Raw genomic sequence first — 27,228 nt, 5'->3', positions numbered from 1 at the left:
ATGAATCGCGAGTAACTTGTGTGTATATATATATATATATAAAAATTAAACATATTTTTACTAAAATGTGGGGTGCCTTAGCGCCCCCAATTGAGCAACCGCCTCTGTATTTTACGAAATTAATTTCGTTAATATCATGAGTCATCCCCCTCTTTAGGAGAAAGAGAATGTTTTCCTTGGTGCAGAAGTAACGTGTTGTTCTGCCCACTCGTCACCTGCACAACTCAGGTGCACGGACGGACGTGTGCACCCGGGGGACGGATAAAGGGGGCGGTGGTCTCGGCAGCCAGCCGGTGGAAGTTGCTCTGCAGGGGAGGGACTTTCTCCCCGCAGTCTCCGTGTGGACGAACATCTGCAGCTCTCTGCAGAAATGCTTGTCTGCTTCCCTCCAGTCCAAGACAAGCCTCACACTTCATCAGCATCATCGTCTCACAGCGGCTCCACTCAGGCTTCCTCCCATCGTCGGAGCACGGGAGGACAGCGCTGCGTCCTCCCGCCTCTGCTGCTCCTCCTCCGGGCACACGGATCGGACCTGCGCCGGAGTCTGTGGATGGATAAAAGCGTCTGAAAAAGGAGTGTGGTGGAGTTGATCTACACCACTTCCCCCTGCAGCAACAGCAAACTCTGGGTAAGAAAGCAATTTCGATCGTTTAACATGGCGACATGCATCACTTGAACGCAGCGATTGTGTTGTCAGCGCCTGGTCATAGGAGGTTGTGTTCAGGAAGCCACCTCTCTTTCAATCCTGGCGAGGTTGCGTGTCCTGTAGAGTAGGCTGATACTGTGGCCGCAGGGAAACGGGGATGATGGATCACATCCAGGTCCAGAAACCGCGTGGCCTTGAGAACACTGCTGCAGTCACTGAACACACTCAAGACAGAATAGAGAGGAACCTGACAGCCACCTCGCGGATTCTCCTGGACCCTGCCGCTGACCACAAGCACATATTGATCCTGATTTTTATTGTCAGGCGTGTCTTTTTTATTTAGTGCTTTCCATCACTACGCTGCTCACCCATCAGTGTCAGGTAGAATAACGTTTAAGTAATGAATCCATAACTCCAAGTGCGGTGACTGAAGTGGACACAGTCTCACGGTGTCAGCATGTTTAGTCCTATTCACACCGAACTCTCAGTTTGGCTGGTGTGTTGCATCGATTTTAGTTTGTATTTTAACGTGTTTGATCGGCCTTGTGTCTGATGCAGGAGTTATCTTAACTTAACTGATCTCAGATTCTTATTTTTTTAAAGCCTTTTAAAGAACTCTGATAGGCCAACTCCACCATCATTTCCAGTCGAGTGGTTGATAAAATATGAAGACATTTGTTAAAACAGCCATTAGGTTGGTAACTGCACAAGCTTTATTGAGTGTAATCATAAACACTAGTCTGAAGTGAATCATGAAATTCTAGTAATGCCGCTTAAGATAATGAGTCAGTTTGTTTCAGTCACATATAACATCTCATTTTATGGAAAGATGGGAGAAGGACAGTTCTGGTGATTGTTAAACCACAATGTGTTGTCTTGAATATGTACCATTATTTCTGGACATATGTTTTTCATGGTTTATTCCTCTTGTCTGTGTTTCTGTCTTATAGTCTAGCGATCTAATCCTATATCCTAAATAATGTTGGTAACTTTTGTGTTTGTGGAAAGCCTGCAAAAGCTCTGTCATCTGTTTGGGACTTGATCTCGCATCCAGTTGAACCAAGCCAATGTTGGGGGACTTGCGGTGCCAAAACGGCCTGGGAATGCCTTCAGAATTAATAAATGTGGTCCCATACAGAGACATCATAAAATCTTTAGTCAGGGCAGACAACAATGACACTTAAGACAGAGCTGGTTAGAAACAAAGCGACCAGTGTTTCCTCGCCAAGACTCTTAGCTTATCTGTGAAATACAACCTGACTAGAATTCATATCCTGCACCAGCACGAGCAATCATCTCAGCCATCCATTTAACAGCTCATCTTCCTGTCAGAGGGCCCACACACACAAACACACACACACACATAAGAGGAACGAGTTATTGCACATAGAAAACGCTGATCTTTCTACTGACCACCTTTGCAGCTCTACACTAGTTGAAGATCCCAGCTCAGGTATGTGATCATCTGAGGTTTGGGATTGGGTTGGTCTGCTGCCATATATCTCTACCGCTGACTTCACAGCCCTGCAGCGCTGTGGGCTGGCTAGACGGTCATAAAAAGCTGAGCATCATGAGATGTGTCATCTTTATGAGCCCGAGGCTTGACAATCTTATCAGGCATTAGTGTAGAGCGATAGGCATAAAAGTTACTGCTGGCATCTGGCTTTAAAAGTGGGACAGGACCTGACTTTTGCGTCATAAAAGTGCTTCAAAGTTGTTGATAGTGCAGTAATTTACCACCCGGTTCAAAGTGAGTCTGATGTCGTCAGGGTACCAAAAACATCTTAATTTACTCGCGCAAAAAATGTTTTTCTACCATCCTTCAGTCTTCTGCAAAACTCATAACGTGGAAGTCCAATTCAATTATTTAAAGAACTAGATTGATACCATTCAAAGCCAAGAAGTAAGTGTAAGTTGCCCAGTGTTGCAAGACCCAAGGCTCAATCTCTTCTTTCATGCATGGTACAATGGTGGTAAGTACACGAGTACAAGTACAAGTGAAGTTAGACTCTCTTCTCAGAGGGGTGTACAGGCTGATAACCTCAAAGTTTTAAAACAATGCGAAAGGCAAAGTGTTTACAATAAAATGAACTTTTCTTCCCATTTCCATGACCAATGAACAGATCAAACTCGCAATGTAAACTTGACTTATGACTTGCCACGCACCAGAATGTAACCTGACAGACTGCTCCTCTTTTCATTGACTACATGGCCAGGGAATGAGTATCTGAGGTCCTGATAGCGGCTGGTCTTCCACAACAGAACACGGCTGCTCATCCAAAACGATGAACTCCACTGGCATTGGTTTCACCTGCGGTTAACTCTGGTTAGCTTTCACTTGGTTAGCTTCTTGGTGCTACAATTCTTGTCCAGTTTGTGATGTTGAAGGTTTTTGGTGTTTTGTCTCTGCGGCTGACTCACGTGGAATGTTGCAAACTGCAATTTGGTTATCATTTTCTTCGACAATGAAGTATTGCCAAATGACCGCCTTCATGGCTGGCTGACTTACTGTCTGTTGCTGCAGCAGGTTGGTGGGTCTGCAGTAGCACATCAGCCCATCCTTTAGTGATGCTTAATGAAAGAGTGTCCATATGGCACACTGTGCTCTAAAATCTTTGGGTTTAAACAACTATTTCAGTGACACCTCACATCAGTTTTTTACTGAAAATGAGGACACCGTTTCCTTTAACTTTAACAATATAATAATGGGTCAGAATTTCTTATGGATCCGCTTCAGAATTTGAATGTTAATAGCAACAGTGCGTTCATGTGAGGAAAGATATATTCCCCTGAAAAGAACTTGCTTTGGACGGAGAGTCACTGGTTGTTGATTTTGTGTACTGGTCAGAGCAGACTCTGAATTTTCAGGCGGTTGAGGTCTTTTGGGATCAGGGGGTACACCTGAAGACCTTATATGACACTGTTGTGGCTTCAGATGTCTTCTATGGCGTGGTCCGTTGAGGGAGCAGCAGCTGGGCAGGTGACAGAAAGAAGCTGAATGAATCGTTCTTTCCTGGGACGCCCTCTGGAGCCTGTGAAGAAGAACTCCCACCCACTCCAACACATACTCACTGCACTGAGAAGCTATATTAGTGAGAGGATGATCCACCCCAAGTGTGTGAATGAGAGGTACCGCAGGTCTTTCCTTTCTGTAGCTGTCTGACTCCACAACACAAATTGCACAAAATAAATCTATGAAGACCAAACTAAATAAGTAAATGAAACTAACTGTAAATATATTGACTTTTTAAAAAGTGTGTTCTTTGTTTTTCTGTTCTATTCCTCTTCTGTTGCGTTCTTTCCTGCTGGCTTAAATCCGGAATATCCCCTGACTAATAAAGGAAATCAGTCTTTGCCATCAGCAGGGGCATTGCAGGGGCTGCTTCAAGTGTCCCTCTGGTTCTCTATTAGGAGGTTGGACCACTCCATCACTCCATTGCCCATCACAGTTCAAAGCAAGAGCAGTCAGCTCTCCACTGCGTCACCAGTCCTGGCAGTACTGTGGTCATCTTGAACTCATGTGTTTGAACTGAATCAGAATGTGATGGTTTTTCCTGACCCATGAGGCTGAAGAGTTTTCATCACATTACGTCAGTAAGTCATGTTTTTGAGGAACATTTGACTTATCAGGTAGAAAAACAAAGGAGCTGCATGACTAACTAGTCCCCCTTTGTTCTTGTCTGGAAACCGCCATGTTTGTTCAAGTTCCCGACACAAGATTGTCCTTTCTTTTCAGTTGTTCAACTACAGCTGGGTCTTTGAAGAAGTGTACAGTGAATGGAGACAAACTTCAAATTACTTTAAATTAAAGAGTAGAAAGGCATATTTTAAATTTCTTTCTTTCTGTCTGTGCTGCGTCGGTGGCTCAATCGGTGTTGGAGGGCTTGACAGGGCCTTTGCCGACCGTACCTTGAAGTTCCTCACCAGCGTGACTTGGATGTGGGCCTACGGTCTTCGCCGAGGTTTGTAACCAACAGCGAAGTCCATTAGCGGGCAGAGCACGTATTACATAGAAATGCTGAGTTACTTAATGTAACCTCAGTTCTATGAATATGTGCGATGCGCCAGCAAGGCCTTGTTCAACGGCTGCAACGGCCAGAAGAGTGAGAGGTCTTCAATTGTGCCCGATGAGGTGTGCTGCAGGTGAAAGATGGATAGATGTGTAGATTCATGTACAAGTGGAAAAAGGGAAAAATTAATGAATTGTTGGGGTTCACTATCAAATGTAAGAAGGAACACAAAGAAAGTGAGTGTGTTTTTTGTTTTTGTTTTTTTTAAGTCAGTGAGTCTGGAAGTAATAAAAGTGAAAAAGTGTAATCTAAAAGTTGAGTCCTACTTCGAGAGGGAGGAACGGACCACTTTGTTTTATTAGATTTTTGTTGATGCAGTGAAAAACGGATGCGTCCTCGTGATCCTGGACAGGCGACAGTTCTTTATTCCTGCTGAAGACTGCTGGAATGCTGCTGGTAATCAAACTGTAGTTCTGCTGAGTTGCAGTTACACCTCGTCCACCATGATGAAAATGTTGTACCATGCTGTTCTGACGTTACTTTAACATAATAATACCTCCTTTGACTGTGTTTCTGCTGGTTTATTGACTTGCCGCAGGAGCCGTTTGGCTGTTTTGTCTGCTAATTTGGTGAATGCTGAGGCATTCAAGCTTCAATAGAATGCTGACCGTTTTGGATTCTGAAGCAATTGGAGTAAACTCTACTATCACCTTTTCAATCTTTGGCCCTGCACCACAGACTTTAAGGAAGAACCTTTTTACTTGATGAGCCTGCTCAGAAGGAACACTCTGAGATTGAGCTGGATGATAGGGGAAAAAATAATTCAATTCATTTATTTATTTTTCCATATTGGCGATCTCCTGGATGTGCGCAAGCGGATATGGATTTTTACTCACTCTGTCTTTGATCCCAAAACACAACTGAAGAAGCATTGCAGCGCGCCTGCATCTTTCATATTTCCCATGTTATCTGCTAACAGATAGACCCTTGTCTTCATCCTTTGAGTCTCTTCTCTACATCATTCAGCCAATCATGTTTGTCCCCAATATCTTTTGTCTTTTCCAAGCACTAAAACATTTGCACTGCTTTTCGAAAGAAGAATCATCAACCAGGTTGGCTATTTCAACTTCCATCTGTGATGTGATCAGGAAGGCGTCTGCCATCAACTCTGAAGCTACTTCTGACTCCACATTAAATGGATGAATGTTCTCACTCAAGTATGAATTTGTTTCATCAAGTGGTTGGTATGAGGTATGGTGTGGGCTTTTTTCTTGAATGGTGTACTAACGCACATGAAAATTGCAGAACTAGTGTTGCATCTTGAAACCAGACCAGGTCTAGAATCAGAGTTTTTAATTCCAGTTCTGAAGAAGGAGAACAGGAAACAGTGAATCTGATGGTTCGACCCGGTGCCTGCTCTTGTGCTGTTTAGCTGTGCAGACTGTCTCTGTTGTCTGAGGTGTGGTGGTGTAGGACCTTGTGGAACTGTGCATCTCTGTAAGAGATAATGGGCTGAAGATGATTGTTGAACCATTTAGCTTAACATCCGGATACCCGCGGATTCATCCAGTAATCCAATTCCATTCCATTGCACCTGCTCTGCTGACAGCCTGAACGCGAGGACTGTAATCGCCATTGTTGTCTCAGTTGCACCGTACTGACATTTATTAAGGCATCGGCTCCCTGTGCTATTTTTACTTCCTGAGCTCCAGACTGTGAGGCGATAGAAAAGAAGTAGCTCCTCACATGCGGCCATTTTCCTGAGCGCAGCAGCAGCAGCAGCTCATCTGATTATGAGTCATTGGCCGAGATTAAAAGCAAAGTTGATTGATCAGTTCTTGGGAGGCGGGTCAAAGTCTCCTTTGGTTTCTCCTCCTTTCTGAATCAATTCTGTCCAGGATTTGATCTGGAACATGCACTTTCCTTTGCATACCCCTCCACTACTTGCCTTTTACATTGAGTTTAAAGCTTTTTATTGCACTGTGTGAGAGTGACATAAATCATTCGGTCGGTTGGTATTGATCAGGGACCAACATGCTACTGCTTGGTAGTGATTGCTGTATTCTGGTCTTCAGCAGAAAATGCTGTCTTCTGTGTTTACATTATTCATTTCTAACCCTCAAGGGTTTTTCTTTTGGTGAATGGTTGACTGAAAATTTTCAAAAAGGAAACCTAAAGACCAGTGTTTTTCTGGCACCTTTTGTCCTGTATTGATTTTCATCCGATGGTGACTTGCCTTGAGTTAAAGTTAGTGTCCAGGCAGCGGAGAACCACACACCACAGCAGTTGCTAAAGACGTAAATTGAGATGGTGGCTGGCATCAAAAAGCAGCAGCAATATCACATGAATCATATGTCACAAGGCTGTGATGGATTTGCCACAAAATCTTTTCCAAATGCATCTTTGACAAGCCTCCTAGCCAGCCTAGAGTTATTTTGTTCTTCATGTTTTAGGGGCACATTTTCTCTCCAGGGTTTCACAATATTGTTATGGGTGTTTGAAAGCTTCTCAAGTAAGAGAGGTGGGAATGATTACACCACATGTCAAGCATGATCTCAAAACAGGGTTAGCATTACATTATTTCCCGCAGTTGGATCTTCTCTCTTCTTATCATTTATTTCTGGGACACAATGGCAGACATTGCCCTTTCCTCTTTGTACTTGTGAGCAAGAATATCTGCCTCTCTTAAACAGAGTGCCAAGTGGAGTAGTGTGTCAAGCAATGTTGGTGGAACATGACAGACAGTCTTGCGTTGTCATTGCGTATACCCAGTACACATGCCGCAGTAGCTCAGGTTGTGCAGACTTACTGCTCACTTCCTTATCTGGATGAACACAAATATTTGAAGATTTAATTTCAGCTTTATTTCAAAGTACCTCAGTGGAAAACTATATTATATTATTTTATATATTTAAACAAAGCATTGTGTCATAAATAACATAATTCAGTTAATGTAAAAAATGCCATTAGTTGCTGTGAATTCAGATAGACTGACACCAATGGGGAGGAAGTGCACTGCTTGTTTTGGGAGTATATGCAATACAGAGAGTGGACCAGTGGTGAGTCCTTGCCTTGGAACATCAGCCATCCAATTTAAGATGGAATTAAACCAGACAACCTGTCAGTGCAAGCTGATTGTTTGAATGGGACATGCACCTCACTCTCCTCATTTTTCACTTAACCTACTCACCCCAGAGCAGTCCTGAACTTCTGAAGCCTGTTCTAGTATAATTGCGAGCTTCCTGTCTGTCTTCTGACAACTTCAAATGTGTTCCAGAAACTTGTGTCTGACACGTCTCAGCTCATTTTTTTTCTGATGTTTTTTTTAGGAGAGTCAGTGTGAGGCAAAGCTTCCCAAGGCTATGTCATATGCGTTTAATGAGGGATCTAATGTGACACCACAGCCGCAGTGAAAGGTTTGGAGATGTTTGGGTTGAGTCTGTGGATGTCTGTATTTCTTTTGAAACGACATCAGAAATCAGAAAACTTTATTAATCCTGACGGAAATTATGTAATTATTATGTTATTGTTATTATTATCATTATGTATTGTGTAGGACATGTGGACCATTAATTCTAGGATCACACAGTCAATATGACTAGGCAGGAATTTAGGACCAGTATGATCCCATTTCCTGAGCTGGAACAGCATGTGAAGTCAGAATGCAAATGGCATGTGTTCCACGATTGATGGGGAACAATTATACTCAACAAATATAAACGCACAAGCTTGAAGTTGTGGACAAAAATAGAATGTCATATTGTTTTTCCTTGATGTGTTTGTTTATGGAATTATTTGCTCGAACCCAATAGTCCAGCATCACTTGGCCACTGCCACTGAGTCATGGCAGAGTGGTGGTCAATATGGGTGACCAATACACAGACATTCCTTGTGGTGTGGTCTATAAAAGGGCACTCCAAAGTGTGGACTTCTGTCACATGTCAATATGCCACAAGTGTCACAAATCGTGAGGAAGGGTGCCCTGGTGTGTTGATTGCTGGACTGGCTGAACTGGCTGGACTGGGCCAGTGTTCATGTGCACTGGACACTTGCATGCTGGAGGATCATGCTCTTCAGTGACGAGTGTCGATTCCATCTGTACCAGCGGTAGCTGATGACTCTGTGTTTGGCACTGTGTTGGTGAGTCTTATGCTGACACCAATGTTCTGCGTCGATGTCTCATGGTGGTGCTAGTTTGATGGCGTGGAAAGGTTGGCTCTCTCTGCTGGAATACTATTGGAATGCCCAGGCCAACCCTGCACAATAGTCACTACGACAGCTTATGGACCTACCCTGGGCCCTCCATCCCAACAGACGTGACCCAAACACCTTGCCATGAAAGCATGCTATAGATACAACGCCCGAACCACCTTAACTGGCTCCTCTCATTGTGTGTGCTGCGCACATCTGTCTGACCCAGAGAGCTCTATGCGGGACCACGAAGACAACATGTATTGTGGGATCTGAGCTTCTATTGTAAGCCTTTGAGCTCCTGTATCTACTGAGTATCGATCAATTGCTCTCATTGTTGCTGCTCTCCTGAGACACTGACAGCCCTCCACGGCCTTTTCTCCTCCTGAGTCATGTTTTTTTTTGTCTTCTTTTCCCAGCTTCCTCTGATACATCACTTTTAACCGAACCGGGTTTGAGTTGTGGGTGGTACTCGCCCAGTGACCACCCCCTCTTTTCTAATAGCACATCAGTGTCAAGCAGTAGACCCCGCAGTGCGTCAGCCACTTTAATTGGCCTGTGCAGCCATGGCTACCCTCAGCAAAACTGTGTGAATCTCACCCTCCACCACACCCCCACATCCCAATCCACCCCCACCACTCTGTTTTTCTATATTATTAGTGTAATGCTCCTGTTTCCCCTGAGATGTGGCAGATTTTCCAACAAGGAGGGGGTGGAGAGGAGAGTGACTCACCTCTTCTTACACAACTCACAGTTGTGTCTGAAGAAAACCCAATAAACACATTTTCCATCCTGCACTCAGTTGTCTTACATCTAGGGTACAAAAATATTACATTGTATGATGATATTTATGCTAATAAATTATTGCAGTATTGTGTCTCCATGAAATATTTGAAGTATGTCCAAGTAAGTATGTTTCTTCAAGCTCTAGCTCTCTGTGATTTGAGAAGTGAGCATCGTGGTCACATGAACGACAGCTGAATATGTTCCCGATCAAATCAAATCAAGCCTGCAAGCTCCCTGTTCCTCAGATAAACACATCAGCACCAAGTGTGAGCAAAAGAAATGGCAACTGCTGAATAGAAAGTGTTCTGAGGACAGTCCTCTTTCTGAACCTCAGTTTCAGTCTGTCCTCACCACTTGAACTGACACTTTGTCTCTGTGTTTGTCAGGCTGGCTGCTACATCATGTCCTCGCCTCTGAGTGAGGAGATTCCAGGCTACCAGCTGAGCGGTGAGTCAAGAACTTTTACCAACTAGCATGGTTTCAAAATGACTACTTTTCTTGCATGACAACACTCGCCCCTAATAATTGATTCATAGATGTAAATCACATTTTACTATTGGATGCCTGAACTCATAAGCTGTAACACACCTGGGTGGATGTGCAGCAGCGGTGAGTGATCAGGACATTTTTGTGCTTCTGTCCTGAAGCTTTAATGTTCCGTCCATCATTCAGGCTCTTCATTATGGATGTTTTGGTGATGATATCATGTTCTATGTCACACCAAAATTCATGCCATGGCCTATCATGATGCAATTGGCTGGAGAAGGTGGAAAAAATAACTAAAGCATTTCTTTCTCTGCCCACTGTGAGAAAAACTCCCGTTTTGTAGACACATTCATCGTCTTTATTGTGATGTCCTCATAAGAACTGTTGAAATGTCGCCATTTAAAGCGCCAGCACTTGATGGAGCATGGAGAGTTTTCCGGGCTCATGAAAGTGAGACTGCTGGTTCCTCAGCAGCAGGCTGTTGACGCAGCTACCACTTACCAACACCCACCGGTCCAAGTGTGACATTCGGAACGCTAAGCAAATTGGCCAAGAAATACTTAATAATAGGTAGCTAGATGACCAGTCTTTCTCAAGTGTCATTTACGCAGCGATGGAAGCGATTTTTGGAGTCGGGTGCAGCGTTTGTTAGCCACCCGAAAAGTCAGAAGTGGAAACTTTCATAAATACAGTGCTCTCTGTCTCAGAGTTCTGCTATAAGCGGCCAGTATGTAAATATTTCACGAACATAGTAAAGACTCACAAGAGATTCACCAAACTGCAACTTCTCACATCAAAGTAAATGTTTTTCAGTTGTCATTTTGACAGAATAGTTGGTGCATTCTGCAATGCAGCCGTGAGGGGTGCCATGCCAGTTTCTTCTTACAGCCGGTCCCAAGCCCGGATAAATGCACAAGGTTGTGTCAGGAAGGGCATCTGACATAAAAACTTTAGCCTAAAAGATGCGGATCAGACAAATGTATCTCTTACCAGATTGGTCGAGTCCCCGGTTAACAATGACAGCCATCGATGCTGTTAACCAGCAGGGTGCTGATGGAAATTGGACTTCTGTAGGTTGAAGACAGAGAAGGAGAGGGGGGAGGAGTGCCAATAGACAGAGAGAGAAGAGGAAAGACAAGAGAATAGGCTTGAGAGTAGGGACTCTGAATATGGGAACTATGATGGGGAAAGCTAGAGAGTTGGCTGACATGATTCAGAGGAGGAAGGTGGATATTCTGTGTGTTCAGGAGACCAAAGGTGGAAAGGTAGGAAGGCTAGAAGCTTACGAGCAGGGTTTAAACTGTTTTGTCATGGTGTGGATGGCAAGAGGAATGGAGTGGGAGTCACCTTGAAGGAGGAGTTTGTCAGGAATGTTCTAGAAGTTAAAAGAGTATCATACAGAGTGATCAGTCTCGAGTTAGAAATTGAAGAGGTCATCTTCAATGTAGTTAGTGCTTATGCCCCACAGGTGGGGTGTGACCTTGAGGAGAAGGAGACTTTCTGGAGTGAATTAGATGAACTGCAGGAGAGTATTCCCGGAGGTGAGAGAGTGGTCATTGGGGCAGACTTCAATGGACACAGCGGTGCAGGAAACAGAGCTGACGAGGAAGTGATGGGAAAGTTTGGTATCCAGGATAGGAACACTGAAGGTCAGATGGTTGTAGACTTTGAAAAAAGGATGGACATGGCTGTGGTCAATACTATCTTCCAGAAGAGAGAGGAGCATGGGGTGACATACAGAAGTGGAGGTACGAGCACACAGGTGGATTACATATTATGTAGAAGGGGTTACTTGAAGGAGATTAGTGACTGCAAAGTAGTAGTGGGTGAGAGTGTGGCAGGACCACATAGGATGGTGGTGTGCAGGTGCAAGTGGAAGATAAGCTGGAGAGGTGGAGGTATGTGTGCGGAATGAAGGTTAGCCACAGTAAGATGGAATACATGTGTGTGAATGAGAGGGACCCAAGTGGACAGGTGAAGTTACAGGATGTAGAGATAAAGAAGGTGGAGGATTTTAAGTACTTAGGCTCAACTGTCCAGGGCGATGGAGAGTGTGAGAAAGAAAAGAGGTGAAGAGGTGGGTGCAGGCAGGATGGAATAAATGGAGAAAAGTGTCAGGTGTGATGTGTGACAAAAGGATGTCAGCAAGGATGAAAGGGAAAGTGTACAAAACAGTGGTCAGGCCAGCAATGTTGTATGGTTTGGAAACATTGGCACTGAGGAAAAGACAGGAGGCAGCAGAGATGAAGATGCTGAGATTCTCTCTGAGAGTGACCAAGATGGATAGGGTCAGGAAGCAGTATATTAGAGGGACAGCACTTGTCAGTTGTTTAGGAGACAGAGTCAGAGAGGCTAGACTGAGATGGTTTGGACATGTCCAGAGGAAAGACAACCAGTACATTGGTAGGAAGATGTTGAGGTTGGAACAGCCAGGCAGAAAGTTGAGAGGAAGGCTAAAGAGAAGAATTATGGAGGTGGTGAAGAGGGAGGGAAGAGGAAGCAGGATGAGATGGAGGAAGATGGTCTGCTGTGCCGACCGTAGAGGGAGAAGCTGAAAGAAAAAAAAGAAGACTTGCTGCATTCTGCAAGGTTTTTGTATAATATATATATATATATATATATATACTTTTTATATGTTTTTTCCACATCGTGTACACAGAAGGTCTCATCATTTTGATTGCAAATTCATTCATCAATCCCTGTGATTGGTATCGGTGATCGGTGGTGATCGGCACTCTAGGTAATTGGTATCGGTGATTCGCAGTGAAAATCCTAACAGGGGCATCCCTACTTCTTTTTCCTGTCCTTTTTTAACCAGATTATTTATTTGAATCAGTAAATCCTGAAACCAAGAGTTTAAAAAATACACATAAAAAGCTGTCTGTGTTTCAGTGGTGCGGAACCCGCCAGGCTGGGAGGTGGCCATCTACCTGCTGGGCTTTTTCGTGCTGCTGGCTGTCGCTGCTCTTAACATTTGGAAACTATGGAAATCTGGTGCTTTCCCGGCTCCGTCTCCCTTCCCCAATTTTGACTACAGATACCTGCAGAAGAAATATGGAACCTCGTTCTCTGAAGTCAGACAGAAGGTAGCAGCAGGCTTGGTTGGCATATTAGAAATCAATTTGTCTTGAAAATAAGATACAGTTCTGAATTGCACTTAACACTCTCCACTGTTCGTCATTTTAAAGAGAGTGGCTGCCAATAACCACAGACGGAGCTCCACAGCCTCCAGTCGGAAGCCCAGTTTGGCTCTGGGTGACACCCCTGACGGATTTAGGGACCTGGGCCAACTTGAGCTGATGAGCCGGGAACTAGACCCGTCAGGCACGGCCCAGCTCAACCGTTCCATCTCCACAGACTCGCTCAGTTCCATCTCTTCCATCGCCAACAACTTTGGCCATGACTTCACCGTAGGCCAGCTTGAGGTCACTCTGGAGTTCGAGCCATCTAGGCTTCCCGGCCGGAACACAGGAATCCTTCACATTACCCTCCATCAGGGCAAAGATCTGCTGGAGAGGGAGGAGGGGGACTTCCCTGGGTGCTTCATTCGGGTATCACTGGGGCCGGAGGAGCTGAATGTTGGAATCACACGGGTAAGGAACTTTTATTCTTGTGGATCCATGCTGACTTTTAAAATTTGGTATGTGTCATCTGGCAGTTGTAGCCAGATGAAACATACCAACCTTTAACTGACGATTGTGATCCACTTGTCAGTTAAAGGTAGTGAGGGTAGATCACATCATGTAAATGAACACAGATCATCAATCATCGCCACATTTGTCCTTGTGGTGAAACGGCCCCAGCTCCGGTGACATGCTATCTCTACACATACCCCTGTCTGCACACAGACCATCCCTCCCCTTCTCCTCTCAACTATTTCCCCCACTGCTGCCCGGAGCTCAGATTTTGTCCCCTTGGTCATTACTTCTCTGTAGCAAGGCATTTTCCAAGGGTGGGCCGACTATGTTTTTGAACCGTGAGACAGGGGGTCTGAGTGGGCTCGTCTGTTGCAGTTCTGATGGTGCTGACCAGTGTGTCTGTAGATTTGATATAGAGGACTGACGTTCTGCTTCTGTGCCCCAAAGTCTATCTCATTTATATTGGTAGCAGCATTGGGACCTGTTAATCTGCAGGATTCTCCCCAGCCCTTTAGAACATACAAAAAATCTGAGAGGGGACGTTTTCAGTTGTTTCTTTTTTTTATTTCGGCAAAATCGACTCCAATGTCAGTGCTCCCTGCCAGTCAATCAAGTTTATTGTAAGACCGTAAAGAGGACCGTGAAGGCTGTACATTACACTCTGCTTTTGTGTTCCCCCCAAAAATCCTGGGGAGAATGCTGATGACACCAATAATAAAGCGCAGAAATTGATTGATATCAATTGGCTGATATTGAAAAGAGATGTTATGTGTCTCACTGCATGATTGCCAAATGCAAGTCCATTGTTGGATGAGTTGCTGGTTAGTTGTGGGCTCTAGTCGGCCTGAATTTTAGACTGAGACAGAGCAGCGTGACCCCTCAACTACTAAACCCTTTCTGCCTGACTCAGGAGCCCATTTCTTTTCCCAAACAGGTCCCCTGAGACTTGGATGTGGTTCGGAGTGTCGATTTCTAGATATATGACTTCTTGACTGGGGCAGAGGAAGGCAAATCAAATGAGGATAGAAAATACAATTCAGTCCTCAGTATGGTAACAAGTTAGACGTATTTTATTTTTGGTTTCAAATACAGATATTTACTGAAAAAAAAATCTGGTGTTTTTTTGAGGATCCAGTCATGTTAATGTGGCTTATGTAGAGAGAAAACTTGTGTCATTCCATACTGCTTGAGGTTGCATACATTTTGTCTCACCCAGGGAGTTACTGTTTAAAAGGAATGTTTATTTTCCAGTGTATATATCCAGCCTAAAAGGGGGTAACTCTCCGACCTCAGTTATGTTAAAACGTTTACAGCAGATGTCACCAGAGTGCAAGGCTACACTTTTTACTGACAGAAGTCTCGGAGCTTCAACTATTTGGGACTGATTGATCAACATGTGTGGATATTTTTTTTAGCTGCTGCACCATCTTCCACAACATCACACCTAATTTCAGTGAGGAAAAGCAGGAATCTCAGCAAATGACTTCTGCAGCAACCGATGGGGGAGAAAGGCCAGATGAGAAGTGGATGGAAATTTTCATCTTTTTGTCGTATGTACAGAATGTACAATCAGTACCCTAGCTTCCTATGGCGTTCACATTTTAATGATAGTCTTGAAAATAATTTATTACCCTTTTCAGGTCCCTCTTGTCCCAAATAAGCGGAAAAACATGGACAAGATTTGCCTCAAGAGAAATCTAAATTTGAAGTAAAAATAGCCTCATTGAGATTCAAATCGTTTGATATACAGTACAACTGTCAAACACTAAGAAATCATCATACAGTAGTTAGATGACTTGAATCACCAGATGGGATTTATGTCAGTCCTTGAGTTCAGATCAGAATCAACTTTATTGCCAATGTCAGTGAAGATCCCACTGCTTTGGTACATCATGATAAAATAAAATAAAATAAAATAAAATAAAATATTGAGGCTGCACCAGGACCTCCCTCCTGTAAGCCGACTCATCTCCATCTGAGATGAGCCCGATGATGGTGGTCTCATTTGCAAACTTGATCAGCTTCATGGAATGTGTATGTCTCAATGGAATGCCTTTCGGTCCTGTGATCCTAGCCTTCTTTGGGGCAGGAACCATAATGGAGCATTTAAAGCAGGCAGGAACATGACAGGACTCCAAGGAAGCATTGAAGATGTCCGTGAACACTGGAGCCAGCTCAGCGGCACCATGCTTCAGGATGGCTGGGGAAACTCTGTCCGGACCCACAGTGACTGTGTTCTTCTTTGTTGTGTCACTAAGAGACACCACAGTTCAAACTTGAGCTCTTTGTAGCAGTTCCTGTCCCCACTCTAGCGTGCTGTCTCTTTCTCCCGTCTAATCTGGCTGAGTTTTGCTGTTAACCAAGGTTTGTCATTTGCAACTATGCACTCTTCACAGTAGCTGATCCATGAAGTCACAGTGTCTGTATACTCATCCAGATTATTGGTAGCAGCCCTGAACACCTCCCAGTCTGTGGTCTCCATGCAAGTCTGCAGCTCCTCTAGAGAATCACTCATCCAGATCTTGATGCTCCTCATAACAAGCTTTGCAAAGTATATATATATATATATATATATATATATATATATATATATATATATATATATATATATATATATATATATATATATATATATATATATATATATATAGGCAATGCATTGCAATAACGTGACTGATGCTGCAATGATGTTGATGACCAACATGGATTTTTATTGGAATGTGGTTCCCTTGTATCGATTACTTGAGGTTGACTGCAATAATAAAGGAAGGAGCTGTGATGCGGCAGGTTTTCCACTATCACTGGTGACCGCAGGAAATGCTGACATCAGCTGGCCGTGCCAGATTTTCTCTCTTTCTGTGCTTTGATGTGTTTTCTCCATCTCATTCTGTCGCAGCTCTCTTCCTGCAGCATTTTGTCGCCAGCCCTGTCTCTGGCTGCATTCCCACCTGTCAATCACTCTCTAGACCTCGCGCAAACATTTCCTTTGTTCCAATGCTTTTCTTCCAGGGCCGCCACCACCGTTAGGCACAGACTCTCTCACTCTCTCTGGCCGTCTGTCTGCCTCCGTCTCTATCACTCCCTCTTGCTTACTCACACACGCACACGTTTATATAGCTTCACATCCCCTCACACTCTTTCCTCAAAATTACAGTTTTATATTGCAGAGTTATTGTTTTGGGGAAGATGTTATTCAGTGCTTAAGAAAAGATCTTTTGTTTTAGCCCAACAGGCAGATCACGAAAGCAGCTTGGTTAAATTGTGATTTAAAAAGAAATTAGTGTTAGGGAGGCTTAATAAAAGAATTTTATCACATAACTTTGGTGTTTGACGCTTAAGATGGTGGTTAGTTACTGTAGGCGTATGTTAATGAAAGTTCAATAATAATAATAATAAGCATGGCCAAGTATATGGACTCATCTGACCTGGTGGATTTGAGGATCTGTGGTTGATTATATGCTTTATTTAAAAAAAGGCCCTTTTCCCCATCAGATGTGCTGTCAGTCCCGTGATGAGTGAACTCTGTTGACTTACTCTTTGTGACAGTGGTTTTTGGCTGCACCCTTTGGTCCACTGGGTCATGGCATGTCCTGTGCTGGCAGCTTGTAGGTGAGGGCAGTTATAAAACACTTTGGATGTTAAAATATTGACTAGCTAGTGAATAAGTTGCAGTAGCAGGTTTTATAACATATATAAATCACAGCTGTTGTTCTTTTCTGCATTAAGAGTCATCTTGTTTGTTTGTGGATATGTACTTTATGGAATATGGAGCCCCTACTTTTTCTCATGCTCTGAACCCTGTGGTTTGAACAAGGCAGCTAACATATGGATTTTCATGGAGCAAACAAGCTTTACGCCGTCACAATATTGAGTCTTGCCACATCAGACGATGAAATCACAGGCATTTAATTGACAAGGCGCGCAATGCTCTGTTTTCTCCCTTTGTGTTACAGCACTCATGTTCTGTCACTGGGGTCTGTCTGGGGTTTCCAGAGCTCCGCCTCCAGTGCCTGTCTCTGGTGCAGCTGTTTGTATGGCTCATCAGTCTCCATGCTGGACCCGTTTTCAAAACTCCATGTGTCCTATTATGTATCCTCATGCATGTCTGAGGCGGTGCTCAGACTTTTCTATGATGTGCCGACTGCATTGCTGCACCTATTGACCAGTGCGGCTTATTCAATGTTTTTCTTCTTAAATGTAGTGGATGCCGCGTTTCTTCAGTAGTCCTGAAATTATGGTACATTAATATGCGCTCGTTTATATTACACTTATCACAGTTTAATTTCGTAAGTGCTTAGTGCACTGTTACTCACACGACGACATTCAATTTAGGTCACTCTCAATAAGCGGTTGAGAGGTTTCATCATGGGGTTTTCTCTCGTTGTTTATTGCTGTACCACAAAAAGAGAAATCCATGGTGTTGTTCAGGCAGCTCAGGAACGTCAGTGAGGAAGATGAGTTATTAGAATTATTGGATAATTACTGAGACCTCCCTGCACCTATTATTTCAGAAACAACCACCCTTAAACAAAACACACTACAAAGCAGCAAACAGGTGTAAGTGTCCTACCGAAAAGTATCTACTGCACAATGGCAGATATGCACAAGGTCTGTTCACTTTACTGCCTAAATACAGATTCGTAAATATGAGTTTAAAAAAGCACAGTCAAATGCTCATGAGAGGAAAGTGTGAATATCCCTCCTCTTGTCGCATTCCATGTTGCTTAATAACTTGTTGTCTGTCATGGTTTTATAATCATGCTTTATTGCCATCATTCAGCCGTGCAGCAAACACAGGTCATTCAGTGAGAGTGTACATGCAGGCTTGTGTTGTGAAGGCTGTGCTCATCTTGTGCAAGAGCTGCCAGTCTGTTGCCAAGAAGACTTGCACTCCTCCCGTGTATTCATCTGAATTTGGCACCAAGTGGATACTATCTCTTTGAGTGTGTTTGCCGTTTTAACAATAACAGTATTGTATGACCACGTTCCTGCTGAAGTGATCACACACTTGAAATCTTGGTCTGCGATCAAGCCTTTTCTGTTTAGATTTGAGGGCCCATTGTTGGTTTTCGGAGGTATCCAGCAAGTTTACTCTGATTGTGTTTTAGACAAGACAAGGAGTCATTATTCTGAAGGCTTGCTGGCTCTCATTTAAGCGTGTCACGATAGTTAATATGTGGCAGAAACTTGGAAAGAAGAGTATGTGAACCAGCTCGAAGCTAGAAGGGGTCATGAATGTCATCAATGCTGACGGCGCAAAGGTCGGATATCATTCGAAGGAGAAAGAGGAGGCGCATCACCCAGAGGGAGAGAATAATGATGGGAGAGACTTCAATGGCCATATTGGTGAAGAGGAGGAGATAAGGTTGTGAGTGTTGTTCAGAAACGCTGTGCAGGGAAGCGTATTAAAATAAAATACGCCATTTAAAACATCAGCACGTGACAGAGCACAGAGAGTTTTTGGGGCTCATGAAAGTGAGAACGCTGGTCCCTGTCATAAATGCAGTGCTCCCTGTCTCTGAGTCCCACTACAAGAAGCCAGTATGTAAATATTTCAATATTCTCATGAGATTCACCAAACTGCGACATCTCACATAAATGTTAGATGTTTTTCAGTTGTTCTTTTGTCAGAATAGATGCTGCATTCTACAAGGTTTTTTTATCTTTCCACCTTGAGGAGGTATATAAAAATGTGTCTGAATTAAAATGACTGAATGGTTCATTTTTTCCACATCAGGTACACAGAAGGTCTCATCAGTATCGATATGGGCAACAAAAATACTGATCGGAGTATCCCTAATTAAGATAAATCCATTCATCATTGTTAATACATTTCTATAATGCTACTTACTGTGCTGAGTATAATTTGATGGATTGAGGTTTTAACAAACATGTATTTCATTCACATGTATTTTCATTTATTCATTTCATTTAAAATGGGATCATCCTGATCCTGACACAAAAAAGTTACTATCCCTTTTTATGACCTCTTGGTCAGTGCAAATATTGTAAAACAAATGTAAATATACGAAGGAGAAAAATAGAAACTGCAGCTATTGTCTGAATGTAGTTCTTGTACCATGCATCACTTCTTTTCCTTCTCAGTGTTGTGTACCCACGTACAGACAGGGTACCTTGAACAGTGAATCTGTGAACACAGACAGTACAGTGCTCACAAGCATAAAACACTGCAACCGCATTCCTCTTAATGTCAGACATTGTGTCTACCGTGCAGGTCCAGACGAATGCCTTCACTGTCATCTTTGACGAACGCTTCTCTGTCGCAATGGACTCATCTACCCTGGATGAGTCCAGCTTGCGCTTTGCTGCATTTGGTATTGACGCAGACGAGAGGAACATCAGTGCCGGCGTGGCAGAACTGAAGCTGTCTGATCTGGACCTGATGATTCGACCTTTCAACGCATGGCTCTACTTGCAGGATGTCAATAAGGTGAGTTTCCATGGCAGATGCTGTTACTGGGTCATTCCAGAACATGTCCATTTTATGATCTTAATGTAAAAATGTTTTGAAATGTATTCAAAAGGATCAAAGCTGAATTGAAGTGTTTCAGTAGTACATTACACCGTGCTTGCATTTCAACCAAGAATGTCCTGTTACACCAGCACCCAACATATTCATCCAGCTTGGTTAAAAATGTGACCTGATAATAAACCTTATGCTTTTGAAAACGTGTCATTTCTAATATAAAAATTGTGCATTATGGAGACAGTTTGCACTGAGATCCACATCAAGAGCATTAATGCCAGGCTCAGACTCCGGTGAATGAGGACATACAGTATGTGACTCCAGTTGACCTCAGTCAAAATGATCAAAAAAATATTCCCAACACAGTGGTACCTCGGTTTTCGATTGTCCCGGAATTCGAACAAATCTGAGTTCGAACAAAAATTTCGAGATTTTTTTGCTTCGGCTGTCGAACAAAAATCCAGAACTCAAACGCCACCCGGAAAAAATCCTAACATGCGCGGACCGATCAGCTGACCCATGACGCGCTTTGTTATTGTGTATAACGCAGCCTCTGTATGCAGACGTGTCCCGTTAGCTACAATTACTGTTTTTTCTTCATATTGAGGTGTAAACCTTTCCTGTCTCCACATTGGACCGTGGTAGAGTGTCACAGGGGAGGTCCTCGCTCTCGACACCTCCGAGGCTGGAGCGCACACTCCAGGGTTTGATGTCCTGTTGAACCACACATTCAGAGCTGGACACGCACCAGGCACCTCTTCACTTCTCGAAAGACGTCACTCACTCGGCAACCCCTCCCACATGCAGCGGCCACACACATAGACCAATGGCGCACCTGCAGCAGACACTCTACATTCACTTGTACAAAAGCCTATTTTAAGACTTGGAACACATTTCTTTTTCCATTTGTAATGGAAAAAATCGATTCAGATTACGAACAAATCACTTCTCGAACGGCCGAGTTACCACTGTATATGTGCAAAAAGAAATCATATTATTATACATACAACCATGCAACACTCACTCAAATCCTTGCATGAGCCAAGGTCCAAAACAGACATGTTCCCACACTATTTCATTTGAATTATTTGATCTTTTCGCTAGTTAGATCGGGTTAGTTAAGCTTAATAACATACTTGTGAGCTTATCTAGTCGATAGCGGCACTATATTTGCCGCTAAGTGTTCCTGTGGTGGAGTTCGTCATGGGGTAAAATACGTGACTCCTGGGTCACAATAAAAAGGACGCTGGATTAAAACCATGGGTGGGTGCACATGTTTTGCACTTGATATGGGCCTTACTGTACATAATGTAATTGTCTTGAAAATTGCTACTCTATTATTATTTTTAACAAAGTTTAAGGAAAATGGCACTGGTTTTGTAAAATGGCTCAGTGACTTGTATGTTAATGCTAGTGCTGCTGTTATTGCAACGTAATCGAGAGCCACCAACTGCTCGTCCTTCTACTTCCTCTGGTGACTCTATCTTCTGCTTTTTTTCTGTTCTATGTGCAATTCTACTGTTACCGTTTAATTTACAAGTTCTGTTATTGTTACTGCTATAGCTTCGTTTGCAATTGTATCAAAAAATGTGAAAATGTGTTTTTTAGTACACTTTCTATTGCCTTGCCTTGAAGCTTAATCTTTTTATCACACTTTTTATCATATGACCGTAGGACATAGAAGGTAGAAGTCATCAAAAATAGAGAAATAGTTGATTTTTTTTTATTATTTTATTTCTTTCGTACATGTGCTTAGCATTTAACTACTCTCAAACTGCATTGTGCTTCAAGGCTGTTGATGCTGTTGGGGAAATCCTGCTGTCACTTAGCTACTTACCGACAGCAGAGCGCCTCACTGTGGTGGTGGCCAAATGCAAGAACCTGGTGTGGACCAATGGCAAGAACACTGCAGGTCAGAGACCACTATATGCATGTTTATTATTCCAATAAAACACAGTCTTATAAGCATACAACTCAAACAAAGGAAACATTAAAATAATAACAAGATTCTTTGTTTGAAATTTTGGACAATCATATAATATATGATATATTAAGTAAATAGTTAATTGAAACTGGGAACCATCATGTACTGCATGCTTTTTGTTGTAGTTAAAAGATGCTCTTATTTGATGTTGCGTGTGTAAAAATAACCAGACGTTGGTGTTCAACGGCTGTGATCCTTAGCCACTTATGCACCTCTTAATATTGAGTTCATTCACTTGTAAAATATCTGTGCTGCTGTTTAAACATTTAGATCCCTTCGTCAAAGTCTATCTTCTGCAAGACGGAAGAAAGATCAGCAAGAAGAAAACCTCCACTAAAAGGGACGACACAAATCCAATCTTCAATGAAGCCATGATCTTCTCAGTTCCTTCACTTGTCCTGCAGGTACAAGACATCAGATGCATTAAAATGGGTTTTGTTCTGCTTCTTGTTTTTCCTATTCTTTGACCTTTCTCTCATAACTCCCAATGAAAACCTAATCATCTTCAACTCTGCCCTTCATAACTCTGCTTCTTGTCGGCTGCCTCTAAACCCCACATCATTTTTATGAATATATGTATTACCGGTATGGTGAAAAATATCTCTACTTTAAAAAGCACTTGTCATTTTTTTAGCCCTGCTACAGAATGCAAATACGTGTTTCAAAATGTTTGCTTCCTGAAATCGGCTTGCCATTTAGTTATTTGATTAAGGCTGAATCGATAGTCCATGGTATGATAGGCAGACTTTGAAACCTGCTCTCTGTTTACTCTGCAGATGAGTGATTTACAATACTTTAATTTACTTTGCAAAAGCAGTACAATTGACTAGTTTGGAGTGAAACTTTTATTGTGCTTTTTAAATGTAACCCTAAGACATTTCCGTATTTCACCGTATTTCAAGACACCATTTACCACCATTTGTTGTTGCTACATCATATTTAGAGAAGTGATAATTCAGTCCCTGAGTGCTTCAACTGTCATGTTTTAATGTCTTGACTATCGTGACAACTGAACATGAAATGTATTAATGTGAAGAAGGACAATGTATAAAATGACATGATAATGAGACCTGAGATCGAGCACGTACGATAGTCTAAAGTCTATTTCTTGCTCAGCTGGGTTTAACATTGCATGAACGATTCCAATTGTCGACTGTGTTCAGCTCTGATCTGTTTACCAATGGGGCCACTCTGATTCTGCATGCAGTAGGCGGTGTGTCAAAGTTGTTTTATGTGTCCGGTTTGACTTACCTTTTATCTATTAAGAGTTACCTATTAATCATTATCTTTAATCTTTGGATGTTAATTTGCAATGTCATCTTGATGTTCTGTCTTGGTTAGATTTCTTGAGAAGTAATAATATAATGATGAGAGGCGCAGAGAAATGAGAATTCTTGAATGAAACCGAAAACCCTAAATGGGGCAGAAAACTGAAACCCAGAAAGAACTTTAATCCCAGTTTCATGAACATGTCCTACTCTTCAGAGGCCAAAAGATCACACTTTCTGCAGAAAATGAGGCGACATAAAAAAAAAACCCAACAACAAAAAGGAAAGCTACAAGCATATAATAACATATAAATCGGTAAAGGTGTGTTTATCAGTTGTTGTTTTTTTAAGAGCACATGATTCAAAACCACCCAGAGAAAGAGAATGTTTGTTTTTTGTCGGGAGAAAAGATGTTGAGTCATGCTTATGCAGTGTCTTGTGTAACCGTATTGTTTACAGGAGCTCTCCCTGAGGGTGACAGTTGCAGAGGCCACAGACGACGGTAGAGGAGAGAACCTGGGTCATGTGATCATTGGCCCAGAAGCCAGCGGGATGGGGATCACCCACTGGAACCAAATGCTGGCCACTCTGAGGAAGCCTGTGTCCATGTGGCACCCGCTGAGGAGGATCTGAGCCCTTCAAGTCCTTCCTGAAAGACCTGACTGAGGACTCAGTCCATATTGTATTGGGCCACAGCAGTAAACACCTTATCTTCATACAAAGGAGAGGGAAAGGTGTTTGACCCTGATCCAGGTTTATTATTAATCCACAGGTCACTCATTAATGTTTTTTGGAAGTGATATTGTGTTGTGCGGCTTTTATAAGGCAATCTAATTTGCATTCATTCCATTTGTACTTTAGAGACTAAGCTTTCGCTGTCCCTTGCCTCTATTGAGGATTTAACACTTCATTGGCAGCTGCACATAAGAGGTACATTATTTCAGGTGTCCACATGTCTCCCCTACATCTGTGCTCACACTTGTGAGCAGCCAAGCGGAGTTGACTAAATCCCCCACACCTGAACTGCAACCGTGGAATGATGGTCAATCATGATCATCAAGTCAAGTTTTGTTTAATCTTTGGGTGTAAGTGCTATTTTCAAATTCAATATATATCTCAATATATATCTTTATATAACAATTCCTCTTGGGGATGCTCCGATCCATCAGCCATTGATCATGATGGGCTGGTACCAGTAACATACTACTCCAATATTTGGAAGTAACCCCTGAAAATACCACGAAAGCTGCAGCCAAATGACCAGCATGAGGTGGCCAACCAGTTGAGCAGTGTTAGGACATAGGTCAACCTACTGTGGATACGGGTGTTTATTGGCATTGGCTGCTCTATTGCGGCCATAAATCAGTCAAAGTATATGTTGCTGAAACTACAGAAATGTTGCCACACTAATTAGCATTCAAACAAACCTGCAGGGCAAGACGATCAATCGCAGTTATTGTAAGTACTGTATGTTGATTTCATTGGCGTGTGCATGGAGGTTGTCTCCTGACTCTGCCATCTCAGTGATCTGCTCACTTTCACACTAGATCTCTGTGAGAAATTTCTATTGTTTCGAAGTGGAAGAATGACGCGTGCAGCGCATCAGGGGGTGAGAGTCAGCATTGTTTGTCAGTTTTAAAGCGCTCTCCATTGAGTCATTCTGTAGTTAAAATAGACGTTCCTGTATTTTCAGTGTGAAAGAGGTTTCACAGATTAGTAGCTGCACATCGCGGCCTCTGTCTTTCCTTCATGGAACTTGGAAATCTGATGGAATTCCCTGGTGACTTGCTCACATGTAGGCAGGTATGTGAGGTTAGATCATCTTTGGCTCCTTCCTCCCACCTCCTCTGCCTGTGGTGTACCATCTGAAGAATCAGCGACTGTTTCTTTTGCAGCACTCATGTCACTTGTGTACCTTACTGACCTCGTATCTGGTTAGAGCTCTGTGATGTCGGCATTGTCTGATTGTGTGAACTATCTATTTTGCTTTTGAGAGTTTAGAGAAATCCAGGTCCTCTTATCCAGGTGAAACTAACTGAATTAGTAGCAGTTGTTACAGGGTGTCAGAATTTGATGTTTTATCGTGTTAACAATGCAGCAGTTCTCACTCTTTCATCATGTACAGTGTAAATACATGGATTCAGAATTCATTCTTTTTAGCATATGACAGTATGGTTCTAACCCAAATCAGATTGTTTATTTAAATATAACCAAATGTTTTATTGTTGTTGCTCCATCATTTGGGAATAAATGTCCCCTAAGTTGACCTCGGATCAATATTGTATTGACACATTTCTGAAATGCTCTTCTCTTTTGTGTTAGTGACAGTAAAAGGATGGATCATTTTTGAAGACATTCAATACATATATATCTTTTAGATTCCAGTGATCAAATGTTCCAGTCATGTACATGTGTTTGGTTGTAACTGTGATGTAAAAAGCATGGACGACTCTATTGTGATTGAGTGGTTTAGATTTGTTTACAACAGATACAACATGAAATCAATAGAAAACACTTTTGCAATTACACTTTTGGATTCACAAAAAATAAACTTTATTAATTACATTATGTATTTCCAAATAACTTTACTATTATAATAAGATTTTCTCAAAATTATTCTCGTCTCACTGTCCACACTTTCCATTCCCAGGTTATGATGCCTTATTTATTATCCCATATTAGGAAGGAAATATTTAACAGAGAAACGGACTCAACCACACATTAAAGTGCACGACCAGACTTCATGTCGTGTTTTTCATTTCATAGTCATTTAACGGCTAAATGTGTTCAGACACACTGCTGCTTTGCTTTTGTCTGCAGGGATGGTGTCAATTCAGGTGTGCGGAGGACATACTCGCGTTTGCATTCAGTTCATTGAGTCAAGTTGCACTTGTATGAAAAAGCCGTTGTTTCACCTGCACGCTTCAGTAACTGTAAGAACCAAGCTAAGCATGATTTCTTCTCCATTTCAGAATTTTCTCTTCATTACATTAACGTTCTGAAAACCTGTTTTGTTCATGTCAGCACAGAATATCTCCAACAAACCACACATTTATAACACTTCAGGTGCCTCGCAGTCTGTCTGTTATCTGGATGCTGGATAGACGCGGACTTCGATTCGTTGTGGACCATGGTGGGAGGCATCAAAGTTCTAGTTGTGTTCTGGCAGCAACAATTTAATACGACTCTTAAAGTAAATGCTTTTACCATCAGATGTTAAAGAAATTAACGTTCGAGTCAGTGAAACCTCATTGCAACAATCTTGGGTTTTATTTCCACAGCATTTAGGCTCATGATTAAGGCTTCAACCAGTGATGCATCAACAACTATGTTGCGTGACATCAGCATTTCAATGGACATGTCAGATGTTGCACTTGAACAGCCATGTTGTGGTTTCTTTGGTGTTTGTTTGTTGTTTTTATGGGTAATCCCAGCACCCAGAAAAAGAAAAAAAAATAATCTAAAAAATATCTAAAAATTACTCATAGTTACGGGTAGGTAGAATATTTTCGAGTGAGTATATTAACAAAGCAATATTTTCATTTAGCAACAGCATCCTTATTCAGAGCTAAGAAGCTGTCGCTGACATTGGACCATGCATGCCGTTAACCGACACTCCATGTGAACATGCTTCATAAATGCAGTGTATGTGTGAATGCTGTTTGAAATAAAAACAATTCACCAGAAATTGTCTTTTTAATGGAATGCTAAAAAGTCACTTTCTCTCCCCGA

At 42.4% G+C, this 27,228-nt stretch overlaps 1 protein-coding gene across 1 annotated transcript; it reads left to right on the top strand.

Annotated features, from left to right (window-relative positions):
- Nucleotides 1–213: 213 nt before the first annotated feature.
- syt12 (synaptotagmin XII) lies at nt 214–27,164 on the top strand. Its single transcript, XM_053886554.1, has 8 exons — nt 214–628; nt 10,020–10,080; nt 13,012–13,205; nt 13,308–13,712; nt 19,993–20,208; nt 22,036–22,156; nt 22,499–22,632; nt 23,956–27,164. The coding sequence occupies exons 2-8, from the start codon at nt 10,035–10,037 to the stop codon at nt 24,127–24,129; spliced, it is 1,290 nt and encodes a 429-aa protein (XP_053742529.1). The 5' UTR covers nt 214–628; nt 10,020–10,034; the 3' UTR covers nt 24,130–27,164.
- Nucleotides 27,165–27,228: the final 64 nt, after the last annotated feature.

The sequence above is a fragment of the Synchiropus splendidus genome, chromosome 14 (genome assembly GCF_027744825.2).
Source record: "Synchiropus splendidus isolate RoL2022-P1 chromosome 14, RoL_Sspl_1.0, whole genome shotgun sequence".
In the NCBI taxonomy this organism is placed as follows: domain Eukaryota; kingdom Metazoa; phylum Chordata; class Actinopteri; order Syngnathiformes; family Callionymidae; genus Synchiropus; species Synchiropus splendidus.
Note: the sequence above shows the minus strand (reverse complement) of the source record. Positions and strands in the feature narration are given on the sequence as shown.